Source organism: Glycine max, chromosome 11, assembly GCF_000004515.6.
Source record: "Glycine max cultivar Williams 82 chromosome 11, Glycine_max_v4.0, whole genome shotgun sequence".
NCBI classification, from domain to species: domain Eukaryota; kingdom Viridiplantae; phylum Streptophyta; class Magnoliopsida; order Fabales; family Fabaceae; genus Glycine; species Glycine max.
Window position 1 is genome coordinate 23,908,009 of NC_038247.2, and position 20,633 is coordinate 23,928,641.

General features: G+C 30.8%; 2 protein-coding genes across 2 annotated transcripts; one reads left to right on the forward strand and one right to left on the reverse strand.

Annotated features, from left to right (window-relative positions):
* The first annotated feature begins 2,337 nt into the window (after positions 1 to 2,337).
* On the forward strand, positions 2,338 to 7,388 carry LOC100813612 (protein PMR5). The gene is made up of 5 exons (XM_003539289.5): positions 2,338 to 2,768; positions 3,193 to 3,364; positions 3,842 to 4,020; positions 4,532 to 4,690; positions 6,717 to 7,388. The coding sequence occupies exons 1-5, from the start codon at positions 2,455 to 2,457 to the stop codon at positions 7,057 to 7,059; spliced, it is 1,167 nt and encodes a 388-aa protein (XP_003539337.1). The 5' UTR covers positions 2,338 to 2,454; the 3' UTR covers positions 7,060 to 7,388.
* A 2,808-nt stretch (positions 7,389 to 10,196) lies between these two features.
* Positions 10,197 to 15,074, reverse strand: LOC100798318 (asparagine synthetase [glutamine-hydrolyzing] 2). The gene is made up of 13 exons (NM_001360409.1): positions 14,781 to 15,074; positions 13,687 to 13,825; positions 13,192 to 13,287; positions 12,827 to 12,968; positions 12,524 to 12,714; positions 12,102 to 12,263; positions 11,920 to 12,000; positions 11,598 to 11,819; positions 11,360 to 11,494; positions 11,196 to 11,276; positions 11,023 to 11,109; positions 10,802 to 10,909; positions 10,197 to 10,705 (listed from the first exon to the last, which is right to left on the reverse strand). The coding sequence occupies exons 1-13, from the start codon at positions 14,858 to 14,860 to the stop codon at positions 10,490 to 10,492; spliced, it is 1,740 nt and encodes a 579-aa protein (NP_001347338.1). The 5' UTR covers positions 14,861 to 15,074; the 3' UTR covers positions 10,197 to 10,489.
* Positions 15,075 to 20,633: the final 5,559 nt, after the last annotated feature.

The following is a 20,633-nucleotide window of genomic DNA, read 5'->3' on the forward strand; positions in this document are numbered from 1 at the left end:
ACACTCCCCTCTCTCCTTCTACCCATGCTTGGAAGAATGTTTTGTTTCAGACTTGGAGATCCAAATTCAGCCACCCAAAATATCAGATCTGGATTAATTGCATGGATTTACACATTCACCCAGCAATGAATGGGTAAAATTGGATGAAAATCACAAAATTCAAATGTTGTATGATTTAAGGGGTGAATTGAATTAGGATTTTAAAAAAATTATTTTAGTATAATTTTTTTTTTAGATTTTAAAGATTATATAGAAATATTATGATTTATCATGTGTATTTATAAGACTTTTTTATGATAGTTTAAATTTTAATAAATTTATATGATAAGAATTTAAAAGATTTGAATTTTTTTTATAGATTTACAATATCAGAAAGAATTATGTAAATTTTTAAAAACACATTCAAAATTATATGAATTAGTAAAAAAAATAAGAAATAATAAAATTTGGATAAAAAAGTAAAATCAATATAATTTTTTAATCTTTTAATAATTATAGTGATTCTAGTTTTATATCCTTTTATACTAATCTTTCTTGCAACATCTTCTCATTCTCACTTTTGAATTTAAACAATAGATTTAAAATTATATATTGATTTTTTAATTACTACAATTAAATTTAATGACATATTTAAATGGATTGTAATAATATGCATATACTAAAGTAATGAGGGTAAAAAATTGACGGAAGGATTAGTGAATTATGTGGATGAAGAAATTAGAGATGACAATCACAAAAATAATGTGTTGAACATGTGGTTAGCATAATCTGTATAAGAAAAACATGACTAGTCTTGGGACATAAAATAAACATTAATTTAATTTGGAAAATAAAGGGAAAGAGCATAGAAGGTGTATATTTAACATATTTTTTTATTCCAAAAGAATAGGAGAAATATATATGATCACACATCTTGAAAAATATGAAAGAGAGAAGAGGGTATGTGTAATGAGAGAAGAAGAAAGTTTGACAACCAATAGAAAAAGAAAAAAAAAGTCTATCAAAATCTTGTTTGAATGAGATTGTTTGATATATGTTTTATACTAAAAATGGAGTGAAATCCATCAAAATCCTTCTTAAAAACAATCCATCCAAATTTATATATTTTTTAATATTAAAAGACTTTTTATAAGTTATAAAAAATCTTAATCGAATATCATCATTTTGTTGTCTTCCTTAACAAATCTTAAAATTCTTAATTAAATACCATAAAACTTATTTGTATTATTTAAAAATCACGATTGAATATCACAAGACTTTTTTTATATAAAAAGTCTTTTAAAATCCTTTAAAATCTTAATCCAATACACCCCTAAATTTGATTTGTTATGATGAAATATGAGAACTTTTTATTCAACCATTCCAATTAATTAATTGTGTGAATGCATCAAATTTCCAACTACAGAAATCTTGATCCTCAAATACCATAATTTCACTGTCATTTTATTTGAGATTTTTTTCCCATTCTCTTCTAGAGAACAACTGTTTGTAGAATGTAAAGTAATAAATTTGAATTGATGATGACAAAATTAATGTTCAATATCAAGTATACATGTCTTTCAAAAAAAAAATATTAAGTATACACTTATAATAAATTATAGATTTATTGAAGAAAATAGCTAATAAACATTACTTAACATTGAACAAATTCTTTTAAATACATTTTCTTAAAAATATTTTTAGTAAATTCAAACAAAAATAAAATGTGTTGAAAAAATAAATGACTGAGACAAAAATGCACACCTAATCTCTTCATTACACACTAGAATGAGAAAGAACACAATAAATAAAAGTATAACACTATAAGAAAATATCACAATTCATTTGCTTATCGTGATTCAAACTTTTATTCTTACCTTCAGGATCTCAAATTTATTTAATGTGATATCACAAACAAATATTATTTATAAACTTAGATTATAATTTATAAATAATATCTTAAAATCTAAATAGCATTCTATAAATAACATAATATATTTTTTTAAAAATCTAAACAATATTATATAAATTTAAAACGAAGAATTTGAATTATTTCCAACAACTCTCCTCCTATATTAAAATATATGATCCATTTTCTCATCAACAACTAAAAAATTGCATGCTCATACTTTTTTCTTATGAGAGGGACGAACAAAAGTTCAAAGGCATGTACAAAAGAAGTCTAACTGATTAAACATAATATATTTACATCAGTATTGTAAACATCTTCATTCTATCTTTAATTCGATTAAAAAAATACTTCTTTTTATTTACCACAACTTACCACTTTAATGAGTCTACCTTCTTTACATGTACACAACAAAACATATCTCCACCATTATTCTAACATTATTTTCACAGACACCAAAAATCCTCATCCTTTATATATTCACATCTTTTCAAAACAGTCCAAACATCCTTCTTCCCTCTCCCCCATCCCTTTTTGTTTCCAACATTTCCTTTCCTCTCTCTCCTATGGCACTTCTCCATTCCCTATTTGCCCTTCTCTTCCTTCTCCTTTCCCTTCAACTCCATACAGTCTCATGTGCCCTCCTACTAAGCCTGAGACACCACCACAACACTCTCCACCAGCAGAGGCCAATGATCCATGCCAACCAAACCAACTGTGCACTTTTTGTGGGAACTTGGGTCCAAGATGACTCTTACCCTATCTATCAATCCTCTAACTGCCCCATCATAGATCCACAGTTCAACTGCAAGATGTTTGGCCGCCCTGATTCTGATTACCTCAGATACAGATGGAGACCCCTCAACTGTGACCTCCCTAGGTACCCCCAAAAGCTCAAAACTAAGACTTTTCTCACAAATATTACATTTTTGTTGTTTACAAAAACATTGCAAGTTTCTTCAGAAAATGGGGTGTGTTTGGTTTTTTGTTTTCGGAAACTGTTTTTGGTTTTTAAGATGTAACTAAAACAAGGTTGTTCAAATAGATGATAAAGGGTGATGTAAGACACAATGAAAAAAAATATTTCCTAGTTGTCTATGTTTCTTCTTCTTCTTTTTTTTCAAACCACTTGTTTTTTAAATAATTTTCAAAATTTATTAGATTTTTTTTATGAAAAATTGATTGTTGAATTGTGTGGAATTGTTAAAGATACGGTTTTTAAAACCAAAAAATAGAAGTTAATGAAAAAAGACCTCAGTATCCTATGTATGCCTCTAAATGGTTTTGTAGCATGTTCTTGGTAGGTTCAATGGGGTGGAGTTTCTACTGCAAATGAAGGGCAAAACTGTGATGTTTGTGGGTGACTCACTAGGGCGCAACCAATGGCAATCACTGATTTGCATGATATATGCTGCAGTTCCTCAGACACAAACACAATTGGTCAGAGGGGAACCACTCTCAACCTTCAGATTCTTGGTCAGTGTGAACACATTAATTTCTTCTGAGCAATCATAATGTTTATTTTACTCACTTGACATTTTTTTAACAATTATTGAGGTTTTAGATTTAGGCCATGATGTTGTGCAATTAATTACCTTAACCCTATTATTATTTTTCTCGGCAAAGTTTCTCAATTTTTTGGTTTAGGGAAAAGGAAAGTAAGCACCGTGATTTTGCAGCAGCAGAACAGCATGTGTTGTGTCCCTTTTTGCTATAGGCTACATTCAAAATCAGATATTTTCAATAGGACAAAGTATCTGTTTGCAAAAGGTGGTGTGAGGGGGACCCAAATGTACTATTAAGCCATTATTTTTTGGGCTAGTAGATGCAAACTGAAACACTAAATTATGCTCATGCTTTTGTTTGTATAATAAAGTAGACTTGTATAAAAGCAAAGTTTTTACAGCTGCAAAAAAGATTGTCCTGAATTGGGTTTTGATATGGTATGTGCAGGACTACGGTGTGACCATTTCATTTTACAGGGCTCCTTATTTGGTAGAGATTGATGTGGTCCAAGGGAAGAGGATTTTGAGGTTGGAGGAGGTTGATGGGAATGGTGACGTTTGGAGAAGTGTTGATGTGCTGTCTTTCAACACTGGACATTGGTGGGATCATCAAGGCTCTCTTCAAGGGTAGCCAACTATCTCTTTCCTATTATTGTAGTTTTTATGTAGGTGAATTCAATAAAATGAGTTACACATCATCAAAATAAGATTTAAAATGGTGTTTAAAAGTATAAAAAAAAGTGATTAATTTTTTAAATGGACTAACTTATCATGAATTAAATAAGATAATTATTTTAGAATTTTAAAAAGTTAAAAGACTAATTTAAAAAAAAAAAGATAAAGGACTATTCCTATATTTCAGCCAAGAATAAATAGTATATGCAAAAGTGTATAGGACTTTTATACTATCATGTTATCACTAACAAATTATTATATATGATAAATTAATTATTTTTATAATTAAAAACCTTACAAATTATTTCAATGATGATTTCTAATTAGTTGGTTGTGTATTTTTTTTTACTAATATTATATAGAAATTAAACTCATTACTAACTATTTCCTTAAAAAAAAGGAAAAACTACCCATTTTCATTTTCTTCTTTTTTAAAATTTGGTATTTGGGTTATTAAGTGCAGGTGGGATTATATGGAATTAGGAGGCAAATACTACCAAGATATGGATCGTTTAGCAGCTTTGGAAAGGGGTATGAAAACATGGGCTAACTGGGTGGACTCCAATGTTGATAGAAGCAGAACCAAAGTGTTCTTCCTGGGAATTTCTCCTTCACATACCAAGTATGACTCTGACTCTCTCTCTCTCTCTCTTACATTATTGTACTATATAACATGTGTGGTATGTCTAGGCTTCATGATTGTGTTTGTTCAATTGGAATAGCATATCCAAACCGGACACATTTGCATTCTTGGATTTGGATAGTTTACCTTAGTATGGTGGTGCCCCCTATGTTGTGACTTGCCATTTTATAAGCTAACCAATAATTTTCCTAAAGTTTTGAATGATGCAGTTAGTAATTTTAGTCACAGATTTGAATCTTGAAGTAAACAAGAGTAAAGTAATTTTATTTATTAGTGAGAAAATTAATTATTAATATTTATAGTGGTTTTTTTTTTCTTTTCGAGAGCAACGTATTTATAGTTTGTTATGTATATGTACGCAATATCAACTAGTATTTATTTTTCCATCAACTATTGAAATGATTTATTTTACTCTTTAAAGTAAGTTACTTATTTTAATTTTAGTCCCTCAACTAGATCCGTAAAAGAATGCACTCTGTTGGCTAAAGATTTGTTACATTTGTATTGTGCTGGTTAATATCATGTGGACGATGCTTAATAGCATACACTATATACATTTTTGTTGTTTGATCATATTGTTTAACTTTACTTTAGTGTGTATATAATATAACATATGTATGTGTATACGTATTTTGAAATGGTAAAAATGAAAAATTGGAGCTATGCAATTTGTGCAAAGGCACCTTTTTGTCGCTTTCGTGGTCACATGAAGTGCAGTTGGCACTTTTATTGCCCTTCCACAGTTCTACAGTCCAATATTCCGATTCAACTTGGAGAAAGTTAGATCACGGTTATGCATGGCCTGAGAAAATTTCGATTTTTTCTATCCAAATGTCGGTGAAATAAAATACATGCATCATCCTATTTTAAACGCCTACTAAATACGTTTTGTACAGAAGAACAAAGACTACATATATTTATTTGTGGGCCCATTTCATACGTTTTGTTCTTTTTTTGTGAACTTCTCATTCAACATATGCTTAAATGTGATAGTGACTTGGTGGATGTGTTTTGCACCACATTTTTTTAAGTTAATATTTTAATTTCAAATATATTAATTTCTTTTATCAACATTTTAATTCCAAAAGTAATTTATAATTTCTCTTTCACAAAAATTTAAGATAATAGTTTAAAAATAAAGGATAGTGGCATATAATGCTATTAAAAGAAAAAAAGTGATGTAAAAAGTAGAGAGACTTAATATATTTTAACTTGGCAAAGGGCACATTTAGGTTATGTTGGATAAAATTAACTTGTAGTTGGAAGTTGGTAATAACTTATGTAATTAGAAGTATTCAGTAAAATTAATTGTTAGAGTAACTAAAAAGTATAAAATAACTGAAAAATAATAAAATCATTATTTATTTAAAAAGGTATAAGCAGAAACTTTGATAAATATATTAAGAACAAAAAGGAAAGAAAATATAAAAAGTTAGAAACCAACGTTTTAAAAAATACTACTTCAATTAACATTTTAAAAAACATTACAAGTGACTAAAAAAAGCTTGTCTACGGAATAAACAAATGAACTTTTCAACTAGTATAAAAAACTAAAAATTAATTGAAATGTTTTGCCAAACATAACTTTAAGATGGTCTTGATCTATAGCCTAATACAGATTTGGTACTTTTGGGGCTTAACTATCACACAACTTTTTGGGACCCAAATAAGAAAAAAATCACACAACTACTTGACCAATATGGCTAGTATTATCCTTACAAAAGTTTTATCTAAACATTAATGGATTATATTAAACCACTCCTTACACAAGTTTTGTCTAAGACTTGAAAAATTTTAAACACAATCCTTCCCATTATAACATGGATATGCTGATATGCACCCTTTGAAATAGTGGCTATGTATGTGGTAAAAAGTAAAAAGAATGATTTGTGTGTCACAAAAGTTACATTTAACATTGTAAAATCTTTATTAAATTTGGTTAGCCTAGTCTGTCTTTTTTGTACAAATTCCAACTGTGATAAAACTTGATGGCATTGTTATGCAGCCCAAATGAATGGAATTCTGGAGTGACAGCAGGACTGACTACAAAGAACTGCTATGGTGAAACTACTCCAATTACTAGCACTGGCACAGCATACCCTGGTGTGTACCCTGAACAAATGAGGGTTGTGGACATGGTAATTAGAGGAATGAGTAACCCTGCTTATCTTCTTGACATCACAATGCTGTCAGCATTTAGGAAGGATGCACATCCCTCCATTTATAGTGGTGATTTGAATCCTCAACAAAGAGCTAACCCTACCTACTCAGCTGATTGTAGCCACTGGTGTCTTCCTGGATTGCCAGATACTTGGAATGAACTATTCTATACTACCTTGTTCTATTAAATTTTGTGGTTTGCTAACTAATTAACACAGTTCCTCTTCACTGTTTTTTATGAGTATTAGTTGGTAATGCATTTATTGAGAGAATGAGAGGGTTGCATGATATAGCTGCAACTGATTCATATGTAAAGATGTGCTAATGAGATGAAAGAATTTTTTATTTATTTTGAAAATTTTAGGAAAGGAGGATTAGGATAGATTCCGGTTCAAGGTATATGAAGTCTACCTTATCAAATGTAACCTATTAATTATGAAAGCTCCACTTGGGCAATCCCTAGAGATTAGGAAAGGAGTTTTCTTTTTCCTATTAATGTAAGCAAACAATTTTAGTATACATTTCCAAAGTAAAAAAAAGTTCAAGTAAACTTGTGCATTTGTTTTGGAAATTAATTTCATGGATATGTACTTGAAAATATGTTTGACTTGTGGACCACTATTAAGCCTACTTTGACCCCGACAGCCAAATAAGGGCAATTTATATGCACTTAGTTCTTGTTTGATGCACCTCAATTTTTATATCCCCACATTACCCTTAACCACAGCCTTGGCCCTTCGATTCCATCTCCCGGGCTTGCGACAGCTCCCTCCACCTCTCTGCTTTCACTAGTGACGGTGCCAAGGTCGTCGAAGTGAAGCTCATCGTGAAGGTCCAAAGATCCCTAGCGCTCACTAGCGCATTACGAAATTCTTCACATAATGGAATCGTTGATCCATAATATATAGGTATTTTATATTCCAAAATTATTATTATGTTGATATATTACTAAACAAGCATTTTGGAGTACATTTCTAGAATATTTGTATCATTCTAGATCTATAAATTCATAATAAACAGGTATTCCAAAATGCATATTTTGTAATATATTTTTATTATTATAGAATAAACATTTTGAAATACATTTTAAGAATACATGTATCATTTTAGATCAATGAATTTGTAATATGTTGGTATTCTAGATTGCATGTTTCGTAATACATCAACATATATTATAAAATAGACATTTTAGAATATATTTTCGAAATACGTAAATTATGGATCAATGATTTTGGGAAACACTTAACACAAATGGATGCTGAAAAAAAAAAAAGCACCACACATAGCCCTGAGAAGTGGCTTCAACGATGGTGGTTGCGGTGCCTTCATCGATGGTTTTGGAGTGACTATTTTTGTTGAATGGCGGATGGCAACGGTGTGACAACTGCTATTATGAACAAGGAGCGACACAATAGGAAGAGAATGGGGTGCAACGCAAAAGGAAGGAAGGTAGGCAATGGGTGCTTGAGTAAGACTAACCTAGTTGCAACACCAATACACCATTTACACTCATCCTATGTTTTCATAGATACTTTGATAAATAGTTATTTTGGTCCTTAAAGTATGTAGTGCTCACAAATCTGTCCCTAAAAGAAGAAAAAAATAAAATTTAGTTTTCAAAAGTATAAAAAGTAAGACAAATTTGTCTCAGTTAATTTTCGTCCGTTAACGTTAGAGAACTCGCCTACATGACATGCAAGAACGATAATGTCATGAAATTGATGATGACGTGAAAATAAGAACTAAAGTCATAAATAAATATGTCTTTAAGTTAACAACTTAATGATATTTTCATCCTTCAAAGATACAACTTATTGGCAAATATATCTAGAAAATAGATAATCTTAATTAGTTGATATTAGTAATAAGATACGTACACCAACAACCCATTAAACTTAGAAGTTTTTGATTTTTTTATTGCACATATTTATTATAATATATTATAATCATAATTATATTTATAATGTCAACTTATTACATAGAAATCAAGACTCAAAAGGAGACAAGACAAGTAGATTCTCAAATAAAAAGTCAATTTGCCAAATTTTAAATGATTCATCCACAAGCAAAAAAAAAATAACAAACATGAGAGGTCTAGTAACTAGAACTATAATGCTTTTGTAGCTTCTCCAAGTCCTTAAATGTATCTTGTTATTGATGTTAACTAATTAGGTTTATATATTTTGTGGATATATCTATCAATAAGTTGTATTTTTTAAGGATGAAAATATTAAGAAGTTGTTAAATCTAGGAAAGTATATGTTATCTTTAGTCTTTATGTTTACCTGAGCATTAATTTTGTGACATTTTCATTCCTTCATACCATAGGCAAGTTCTCTAACATTAATAGATGAAAGTTAATGGTGGAACAAATTTATCTCACTTTTTATATTTTCGAACACTAAATTTTACTTTTGAAATTTGCTTTTTCACCTTTCAATGACGAATTTGGCAGTACTATCCATCTTCATAAATGAAAATAATTATTTATCCTAAATATTTGAAATTATGTCTGTAACCATTGCTCTTGTATCCAACATTTGCATAAAGGAAAACAAATAAGAAGGAATAAAAAAAATTAAAGATAGAAAGAAAAACATTTCATAAAATAAGTTTCAATTTTTTCTTCATTTGATTTTTATTCAAATTTTAAAATTGTTTATCATTTCATTTTCTTTTACCTCGACCAAATAAAAGATTAATATTTTTGACGAAAAAAAACCACTATAAACAGTTTAATCAGAATTATAAATTTGAGAGATATACATCAAAAGTATTTCGTACTATTGAGTGGCTTGGTTAGTCTCTTTATCAACCAATCATTCCCTAATATCTGCTTATACATAAGGCCTATTTTGAACATTAGTTCTTTAATTTGTGTTGGGCTATAAGTTTATAAGAAGTTTTACAATCATTTGTTGAAGGCCATTTGTTTCATGCACTTCTACTATTGAATCTTGTATTCTTTTTTATTGTATTTTGAAAAATTTATTCCAGAATACAAATTTACATTATGAAATGGACATTTCAGAATACAAATACAATGAAAGGTGCAGGTTCAAATAAGGGAGTGTAGAATTCAAATACCTTGTAGAAGTTAGCATACAAATCTTCATACTTGCTATGTGTTTGGAAAACCGGTGCCAAGGCCCGGAATGTAAGTTGGATCCAAAAGTAGGTCTTTCCTTGCTTTTGAAAACGTAAGTTGGGTTGCGGGCAACCCAAACACACTGCTATGTCACTTGCCTTTTTATTTTTGTCTGGTTATGACATGAATAGTACGCTTTCAGTTCAGATAGTTAAAATTTTTGGTAATACACAGGTATTGAAAGTCTGAAATAGTGAACTTTGCATTCAAATTTAACTGAACATTTTCTTAGAAATCCAGTACATTATGATAGTGCTCAGATGACATAAATAGAAAACGAAGACAAGATGTGGATGGCACAAAGACGACTAGATAGAGAGCCTTATCTATTTATATATAGCCTTGCCTGAATAAACTACACAGCAGGCCAAATTTTCATTTATGATGATTAATGAGTGATTGATGACTAGTATAATAATATATTTTGGTTCTAGGGCAACTACTAGTTTTTGCTATGGCTCATACTAGCTCTATATGGCAACTCCTAGTGGGGAAACTTCCATCTTTGGTATGATCTTCTCTGGTTCTACAGCTTTGACCTGATTTCCATAAGCTGATGCATGCACTCCAAGTGCTGCCCTACCAGATGGATCAAGGTTGTTAGACCAAGCAGCATCCCACTCTACAGCTTTGGCTGTGCTACATGCAACACTTGGTCCTCCAGGAACACTCAGCCTGGCTGAGTTCTACAAAACCAAATTAAGGGACACAGATTTTGATTAGCTCTTGTTAAATCAACATGAATTATTTTTTCATATCTAGGCATGGTTGATTAAATTTACCTGAGGGAAGAACCTCTCAAATATCATTCTATAGTAGTATGCTTCTTTGGTGGTTGGTGTGTTGAAGGGGAAAATGTTAGCAGCATTGAGCATCATTCTGTCAGTCACCTATAGGAAAATTTCATAAGCCAATAATTAAAAATATGAGATGTCTTGCATGATAATTGAAACCAAGAGAAAAAAATGGGATTAGAGAATAAAAGGTTTCTATCATGTTTTACATGTTTCTCAGCATGAGCTTTAAGGCCATCAATCCAACCATAGCCAACTCCATCACTGAATTGTTCTTTCTGCCTGTATAAAATGTGCTGCATAAAATTAAAGTCTAACATGTTAGTTTAACAAATTAATTTTGCAAAGTTATACAACATTGCTGCAAATCACATAGTAGTACCTTTGGCAGATAAGGATGTTCTTCATCATCAAAGGCCCTCCTCAGTACCCATTTCTCAATTCGCCCTTCTTCCTTTTTAATCTGAACAGATTATGTAGTAAACCACTTTAATAAAATATAACATTTTTTAAGTGATGGTGCATTGTACTATTCTGTATCCATACCATTTTATAATCAGGATCAATGTTCATTGCAACTCTGATAAAATCTTTGTCCAAAAATGGCACTCTGGCTTCTAGACCCCAGGCAAAGGTCGATTTATTGGCTCGCAAGCAATCATATTTGTGGAGTGCTTTAATCTGCATTAAAGAGAAAAAGTAAATCATCTGATGACCCTTTTACTTGAATAATCCAACCATATTTATATTTTATTTTGACAAGAAGCATGATAACTCTAAAGACCTTGCGGCATGTTTCTTGATGAAACTCTTCTTTGTTTGGTGCCTTGTGGAAATATAGATACCCTCCAAAGATCTCATCAGATCCTTCTCCAGATATAACCCATTTGACTCCCAATGACTTGATCTTACGAGACATAAGAAACATGGGAATGCTTGCTCTAATTGTTGTCACATCATATGTTTCAATGTGATAGATCACATCCTCAATGGCATCTATGCCATCCTGCATACACACCATATATAAAACATTTACAAATTATTATTTTAGGCATCAAAACCCCTAAATATTTTAGCAGTAAAAACACTATCTCATTTAGATATACCTGAACAGTGTAGTGAAATTCATGATGTACAGTTCCTATGTAGTCTGCTACTTCCTTTGCTGCCTTTAGGTCAGGTGCACCCTACTCAACATAAGATGATTAAAGATTAAGACAAATTTCATGGCTTCCTTCTTATATTAAAAACATCCACTGCAAATTCAAGAATATGTACACTTACATACCTCAAGGCCTACACAGAAAGAGTGTAATTTGGTTCCCCATTGCTTGGCAGCATTTGTGCCTGCCAGGTAGCGAGCCGTGACGGCTGCAACCAATGAAGAGTCCAAACCTCCAGAGAGCAAAACACCAAAGGGAACATCAGTCATCAACCTTTTTACCACAGCCTGCAATAAACATTCACTTATATCAGCTAGAGTGTAGTAAAAGTTTTTATGCAAAGGGCGAGTTTGGATAAACAACTTAATTAATTACTTATTTGATAAAAGTTTATCACCTGAAAGCATATTTGATAAGCTTTATTGAATTAGGCTAAAAGGAGTTTATAAGGCTACAAGCTACTTTTATAAGTACAAAGCTTCCAAGGCATGAGTTTTTGGATAAACTATCAATTTCAATGGTTTATTGAGCCTTCTTTGAATCTTACCTTCTCAAAGGCATGCCTCAAAGCAAGAGGATCATAAGGTGCTGAGGGAATAGCCTCAGAGAACCATGGAGGATTGTACCATCTGCGGAACGCTCTCTCTTTGCTAGAGTACAAGTGACCAGGTGGAAAAGACTCAAAATGTTCGCAATCATCATTCAACCCCTTCAATTCTGATGAAATCCAGACGGAGCCTGAACAGAATATGCAAAATTTGTCACCATTTATTCAATTCAAGTATGTTGTTATAGTTCAAATAGAACACATGAATTCAATTCAAAAGCAGGGCATATAGTATAACATTACCATCTAGACCCCAACCAATGTACAAGGAAGTGACCCCAATTGCATCTCGTGCCACTATAAAACTGTTGTCACGAGTATCTAGCAGAACAAACGAAAATATACCATCAAGCATGTCCACAAAGTTTTCTCCGTGCTCCTCATACTAAAGTAACACCATCAAGAAACAAGTGATAAGAACAAGAATTCCAATCATTAGTAAAAGCCATATTCTATATGATATAATTTATGGAAATTTTGATCAAAACTTAGAATAAGAATAATTGATGAATAAAACAAAGTTTCAAAATTTTCTTTTGATTTTTAACTTTTCATGTATATATGATCAGGTTAAAATTTGTTGCAAAATATAGATAAATAAAACTAACCAGGTGAGCAATAACATCACAGTCACTTCCTGTACGGAAGGTGTGATTAGGCAACTGTTTCCTGAGTTCTTCATGATTGTAGATCTCTCCATTCACCTGGTTTTCAGTGTAACATATTTAACATAAGTCATAGTTTATAGCAGTTGAATTGGTGAGATTAGTAAATAAAAGCATAAAAAAGAATATGTTACTGTAGATCTCTCCATTCACATGGTTTTCAGTTTAACATATTTAACATAAGTCATAGTTTATAGTATATGACAACTTATGTATTGTGAGTTAAATGCTTATCATACAAAAACATTTCACTATCAAGCATCCAGAAGTGATTGTTAATAATTTGATATAACTTTTAAATAATTATTATAAAAATTCACAAACTTAACATATATATTGATTTGTGTTCGAATAATAGTACTTAACATATATATTAATTTGTGTTCGAATAACAACAGAATAATATTACTTGTAATCATTGAATATCACAAGACTTACCGTAACCACGACAGTTTTGTCTTCATTGAAGAGGGGTTGATCACCAGAAGCTGGATCAACTATGGCTAACCTTTGATGAGCCAAATAGTTATCACCATATTGGTGGAGCCCACTCCAGTCAGGACCACGGTGCTTCAATCTGTGACATCAACAAACACAAAACAATAAATGGTAAATTATTATAACTCCTTATTCAAACTGCACTTTCTTAACTGCTGACCCTTGAAAATTTCCTTTAGCAATTTCAAGACAAATTAACCCCTTTTGTTACTTGTTTGTTCTTTTGTTGTACTTTTCTTCCACAAAGTTACCAATAATTTCACAGCAAGGTGGACCCCACATGCCACTTGTTTATTCTAGAATCCACTTAACTTGTCAAAGTCCAAACATGTTTATCCTTTAAATAGTAGTACTAGTTACATCTAAAAGATGGATACTGGTCCCAATGTTAAAGCAATAATTATAATTTTAACTCTTGCGTATGTTTAAGTCGTTCCCTTTTAAAATATTGAATAACTACTGAAAATGGATGATAATATGTAGACACTTTCACCTCCCATATATTTCGACTTGTTAATTTTATCACATCATATTACTTATTACACACTTTTTTTTTCTCTTTTTGTCTTTCTAAGTGTTAACTAAAATATTAGTGTCCACCAATTTTTTCCCTAGAAGTACCACCATGACAGTTAAAAAAAGGAAACAAATTATAAGCCCCGCCCTTTTTATGGTTTTTCCTGTCTCCTTGTAGTGTATATAATATAATAACTTTTTACAACTAGTTAATAATAGTATTTCAGTATATTAGTCACAACTTTTTACCATCACCATCATGCTGAATTTTCCACTTTTCATTCTCCATAATCACTCACTTCTCATTATTAGCAATTTAATTAGCTTAGAAAACTTAAGCTGGGGAAGATTTTGGGCAGGGAAAACATGCCTAAAAACAAGAAACTTTGAATACAAAACATCAAAGTTAAGTAAAGGGTATTTGAAAAAAAAAGAAACCAATTCAAGGTTCTTTTTTCTTTCTTTCTTTGATATTGGTGCGTGTGTATATAAGAAGGCAAGTAAGAGAGAATCATTGCCTGCGAGAAAGCTCAAGGACGCGAACCCTTTTGGCTTGAGATGAATCAGAGCAACCAAGCACAGCAAGTATGCCACACATTGTGATATGATATAATATATCACTATGATATGTGATGATATAATATGTGAACTATGGTTAATAAGAGAAAAGTTGAGAGAAAAAAAAGAGTGTAATGAGGAAAATGAGAAGATAAAGAAAGAGAGAAAGAAGGAAATGATTTAAGAAACGTAGATGGAGGAGTGAGAGAGGGAATGGAGAACACGTAGAAGGGTTCCAAGTTGAAAGAGTTAAGTGATCCACATAACAACGTACACGTATTTATATGCAAAGGGTGAATGCCAAACGGTGTCGTTTTGTCTTCTGAAGTCGCTTTCTACAATGCCGTGGGAAGGGTAAACCGGATACCGGGTGGTCCGGGTCGCTCACACCGGGACCACCGCCTCTTTCGTCTTGTCTACCGCCACGTGGTGTGACGTGGTTTGTTATGGGATATTTTTGTCACTTCATTTAATTATTATTGTATTAATTAATATTTATTTTGATTATTTGATCCTTTTCTCGTTTGTGCTGAGCGATTTGCTGCTTCCCGTTTTGTCTTGTCTCCAAACACAGGAGAGTGAAGTTTATCACTTTATCCTTATTCCTTAGATACTTTTTTCTTTGGTTAAATTCTTTGAAGAGGTTATTAGAATCAATCAAGTGTTACATCAAGTTGTGTTTTGTTTTTCAGATGTAGTAATTAAATAATATTTTTTTATCATGATATTGATATTAAATTTTTATTATAAAAAATAATAATTAATTTTTTTATCAAAGATTATGAATATAAATAATTTTTTTAACATGATTTAATCTGATATTTAAAATTTAAATTACTTAATTAACAATCATTTATATCAATCAATGTTGATAATGAGTAAATAATAGTAGGAAAGAGAAGAAAAATATTTTTTTATGTATAAATTATTTTTGTTAAGACAAGTGTTAAGATTCTTATGAGATTACTTGATTATGGAATCTGATTTTAGTTGATTTGTGTTGTCAATACTTTAATTTCTGATTGTAACCATTGTTCATAAATAAAAGAGTAAGTACGGAAGTGACAAGTTAAATGAAATTAACAAATAAAAAAGAGAGGCTATTTTAATACTGATATTTTTAAAAAAAATTATAATAAAGATATGAAATAAATATTTAATACAGAAGAAAGGAAAAAAAAATATCCTTATTTAACTATATGAGGATATAGTTTTCTAATCAAAACCCCGCTATCAAAAATAGGAACATGTTCATCTTCAGTCAACTGGTGAATTATAACTACTGGTTAAATTTGATCATAAGAACGATACATTTTCTTTTCTTTTTTTGGGAACGATACACATATGACATGGCATGCAAATTGACCATATAATTTATGTACCTGGACAATTTTTCGTTATATATCCAAAATTGCTCAGTTTTATTTTTCTTTATTTTTTTATGCATTCACACTTTAAAAGGATATTGTGAGTACTTCACGTAGCAGAGATTTTTCACGTTATTTGAAACCCGAGATTTTATAGAGAAATAACATTAACTAGTATGAATTATATAGGATTAATATTTTAATTTAATAAAAATTCATAATGAGTAAATATTTTAAATAAATAAATTATATTGTTCTTAAAATTCACGATAAATAAATATATTTAAATATATAAATTATATTTTAAATTTACAATTAATCATTTAAATTATGATATAAGGTTATTATTAATTAAAGTAAATTAGACTAGTATCCTGAGCGTCTTTTCAAATTACACATAACACCACATTTTTTCTACTCTTACATTAATCTTTTTTGTGATTAAATTACACTCTCACATATATTACACTTATATATTACACTAACATCTTCAACAAAGAAGATTAATATTGCAATGGTTAAAAAGACATGATATACATGTGTTTGTGTAATTTTATAAAACTTTAAAGGTAGTTACGGGTAATTTACTCTGTTAATTACTAACAATATTTTAAAAAATAATAAAGCTTAATTTGGATATAGAGATAAGAAAAAATAGATTAAAAATTATATATGGTGTGTTAAACCCACTTCTTAATAAGAGAAGAAACCACACATTAAGAATGTTATAAAAATAAAATAAATAAAAATATCAAGAATATTTATAACGATTCACATATTATATTTAACCGATTGATTTTTGAAATTTTTTTTATTAAAAATGTTTAATCGAGGGAATAAAGAGAGTGAGCTAGAGTCCTATTCTCAATAATATAATTTTTAATTTGGAATATAAAAATAGATTACATCCAAGTTTAAAATAAAATATTAGTTTTATCAAAAGATAGTTTGTTAGTTATTTACATTAGTGACCAAGAACCAAATTTTAAAAGAAAAATGATCGTTAACATAAATTCTACGGATATAAATTTAAAATTGTATATAAAACTAACCATGCATATTTTTTATTTCATACGTGCCTAATAACGTATACACACGTGGGTTTGTGAATGCATTAATTGGTCAAAAACTGTTGCATGACATGTGTTGAATGTTTTTGTATGACATAACATTGCGGAATTGTAAATGTACTAAAAAAATCGATGAAAAAAATCTTGCAAGAAAAAAGTATGACAAATCATTACATTATATCTTAGAGAGCAAGTTACTTAAAAAGAATAAGTAACGAGCAAATTTCTTTAGGGTTCTCTTTGTTTTTGTGCAATCATTTGGGTTGAAGCTTTCATCGAATAAGTTATGTCCTGTGTTATAAAAAATAAAAATTACGTATGACTACTGATATAAAAAAATCACGTATGACTTCGATTGTGAACGAGAAAATGCAAATTGATTGTGGATGATTAAAAAAAATAGTCAAAATGATTGGCTGCATATATATTTTCCGGAAATCATCGTGGCATAACTTGCGTGACACTCATACAAAACCATTAGGCGTGTTATCGACGTGGCTATGATTAGTGACTTCCTTTTTGTCACATTATTTAAATTGGAATCTAACAAAATTCCATTTCATATCATAATTGATACGTTTGACAATTTATGCCAAGTGATGCGTAAAATTTGTAGTTGTATATGTAGAAGCAAGCTTCATGATGAATCAAGATTGATTCAATAAGTTTTAATGATAACAAAAATGATGACAAAAAGTTCAAAAGTCAAGAACACTTCATGATAACAAAGATGATGACATTCAAGAATAAGTTCAAGATTGAGTCAAGAACACTTAAAGGTTCAAGAGGAAATTGATTTCAAGAATCAAGAATCAAGTTTCAAAGATTCAAGTTCCAAGAATCAAGATCAAGATTCAAGACTCAAGATTCAAGAATCAAGAAAAGACTCAATCAAAATAAGTATTAAAAAGTTTTTTCAGAAACTGAGTAGCACATGAGTTTTTCTTAAAACCTTTTTACCAAAGAGTTTTTACTCTCTGGTAATCGATTACCAGATTATTGTAATCGATTACCAGTAGCAAAATGATTTTCAAAAAGCTTTCAAACTGAATTTACAACGTTCTAATTAATTTCAAAATGTTGTAATCGATTACAAGTATTTGGTAATCGATTACTAGTGTCTTTGAACGTTGAAATTCAAAATTAATTGTGAAGAGTCACATCCTTTCACAAAAAGCTTTGTGTAATCGATTACACTGATTTGGTAATCGATTACCAGTGAAAGTTTCTGAACAAAATCAAAAGATGTAACTCTTCCAATAGTTTTCAAGTTTTTCTTAAAGTTATAACTTTTCCAAATGGTTTTTAAGCTTTTCTAAAGGTTATAACTTTTCTAATAGTTTTCTTGACTAGACTTGAAGAGTCTATAAAAGCAAGGCTTTGATTTGCAAAAAAAAAAAAATTTCCAACAATTCTTTAGAACCACTTTTGAGAAACCTTTGATACTTATTCTTCTTCTTCTTCTTCCTTTTGTCAAAAAGCTTTCCAAAGTTTTCTGGTTTTCCAAACCTTGAAAACTGTGCTATTCATCTTTTCATTTCCTTCTCCATTTGCCAAAAAGAATTCGCCAAGGACTAACCGCCTGAATTCTTTTTGTGTCTCTCTTCTCCCTTTTCCAAAAGAGCAAAGGACTAACCGCCTGAATTCTTTTGTTTCTCCCTTCTCCCTAGTCAAAAATTCAATAAGACACACTCTGAGAATTCTTTTGATTCTTCTCTTTCTCATATACAAAAGATTTCAAAGGACTAACCGCTTGAGAATTCTTTTGTATCCTCATTCACAAAGATTCAAAGGTTTAACCGCCTGAGAACTTTGTCTTAACACATTGGAGGATGCATCCTTTGTGGTACAAGTAGATGGTACATCTACTTGGGTTTGACTAAGAACAAGAGATGGTACATCTCTTGTGGATCAGTTCTAGTGGAGGGTACATCCACTAGATTGTTCAAAGAGAACAAGGGAGGGTACATCCCTTGTGGATCTTTGCTTGTAAAAGGATTTTTACAAGGTTGAAATGAAATCTCAAGGACCGCAGGTCGCTTGGGGACTGGATGTAGGCACGGGTTGTTGCCGAACCAGTATAAAAACTCTTGTGTGTTTGTCTCTTTCTTCCCAACTCTTTTAATTTCCGCTATGCACTTTAATTCCCGCTTTTACTTTTTGGTTAAGTTTCTTTTCTATTCATCATTTACTTAACAACATAGTAAAAGCCTTAGAAGAGTAAATTTTTAATTAGTAAAGGTTTAGGAATAATTAATTCAACCTCCCCTTCTTAATTATTCTGAGGTCACTTGATCCAACAAGTGTATCAAAACAGGTATGTTGTAGAAAGTCTAACCACTTCAAGATTAATGACCTCCTCAAATCCTTTGTTTCCTGAGGGAAATTCCATTCATAGACCACCCATTTTCAATGGTGAGGGTTACCATTATTGGAAAACCCGTAAGCAGATTTTCATTGAAGCCATAGATTTAAACATTTGGGAAGCAATAGAAATAGGACCTTACATACCCACAATAGTAGATGCAAATACTAGCACCACAACACAAAAACCTAGAGACAAATGGACAGAGGAAGATAAGAGAAGAATCCAGTATGATCTAAAAGCCAAAAACATTATTACGTCAACCCTAGGAATAGATGAGTACTTTAGAGTATCAAATTGTACAAATGTCAAGGAGATGTGGGACACTCTCCAACTAACACATGAAGAAATCATTGATGTAAAAAGATCTAGAGTCGATACCCTTACCCATGAATATGAATTATTTAGGATGAACCCTAATGAAAACATCCATAGCATGCAGAAAAGATTTACACATATAGTAAACCATCTTGCATCTTTAGGAAAAATCTTTCCTAATGAATATTTAATTAACAAAGTTTTAAGATGTTTAAGTAGGGAATGGCAGCCCAAGGTAACTGCTATTTCTGAAAGTAAAGATCTCTCTTCCATGTCTCTTGCTACTTTATTTGGAAAATTGCATGAACATGAGATGGAACTCCAACGTCTTAATCAAAATGAAGAAACTGACAAAAAGAAGAGAAGTATAGCCCTGAAAGCCTCATCATCAATGCAAGAAGAAAATGAAGAAGAAGATTCAGATGATGAAGAAGACTTTTCATTCTTTGTAAAGAAGTTTCAAAAATTTATCAAGAAAAGAAGAATGGACAGGCGTCAAAACTTCAACAACGGAAGAAAATCACAAGAAGATTCTCAAGTCCTTAGATGTTACAAATGCAACCAAATTGGTCACATCAAAGCCAATCGTCCTTCAAATGAAGAATGGCCTGAGAAAAGTGATAAGAAAAGGTTTGATGAAAGAAGGACCAAGAAAGCCTACATTGCATGGGATGACAATGATTCATCCGATGG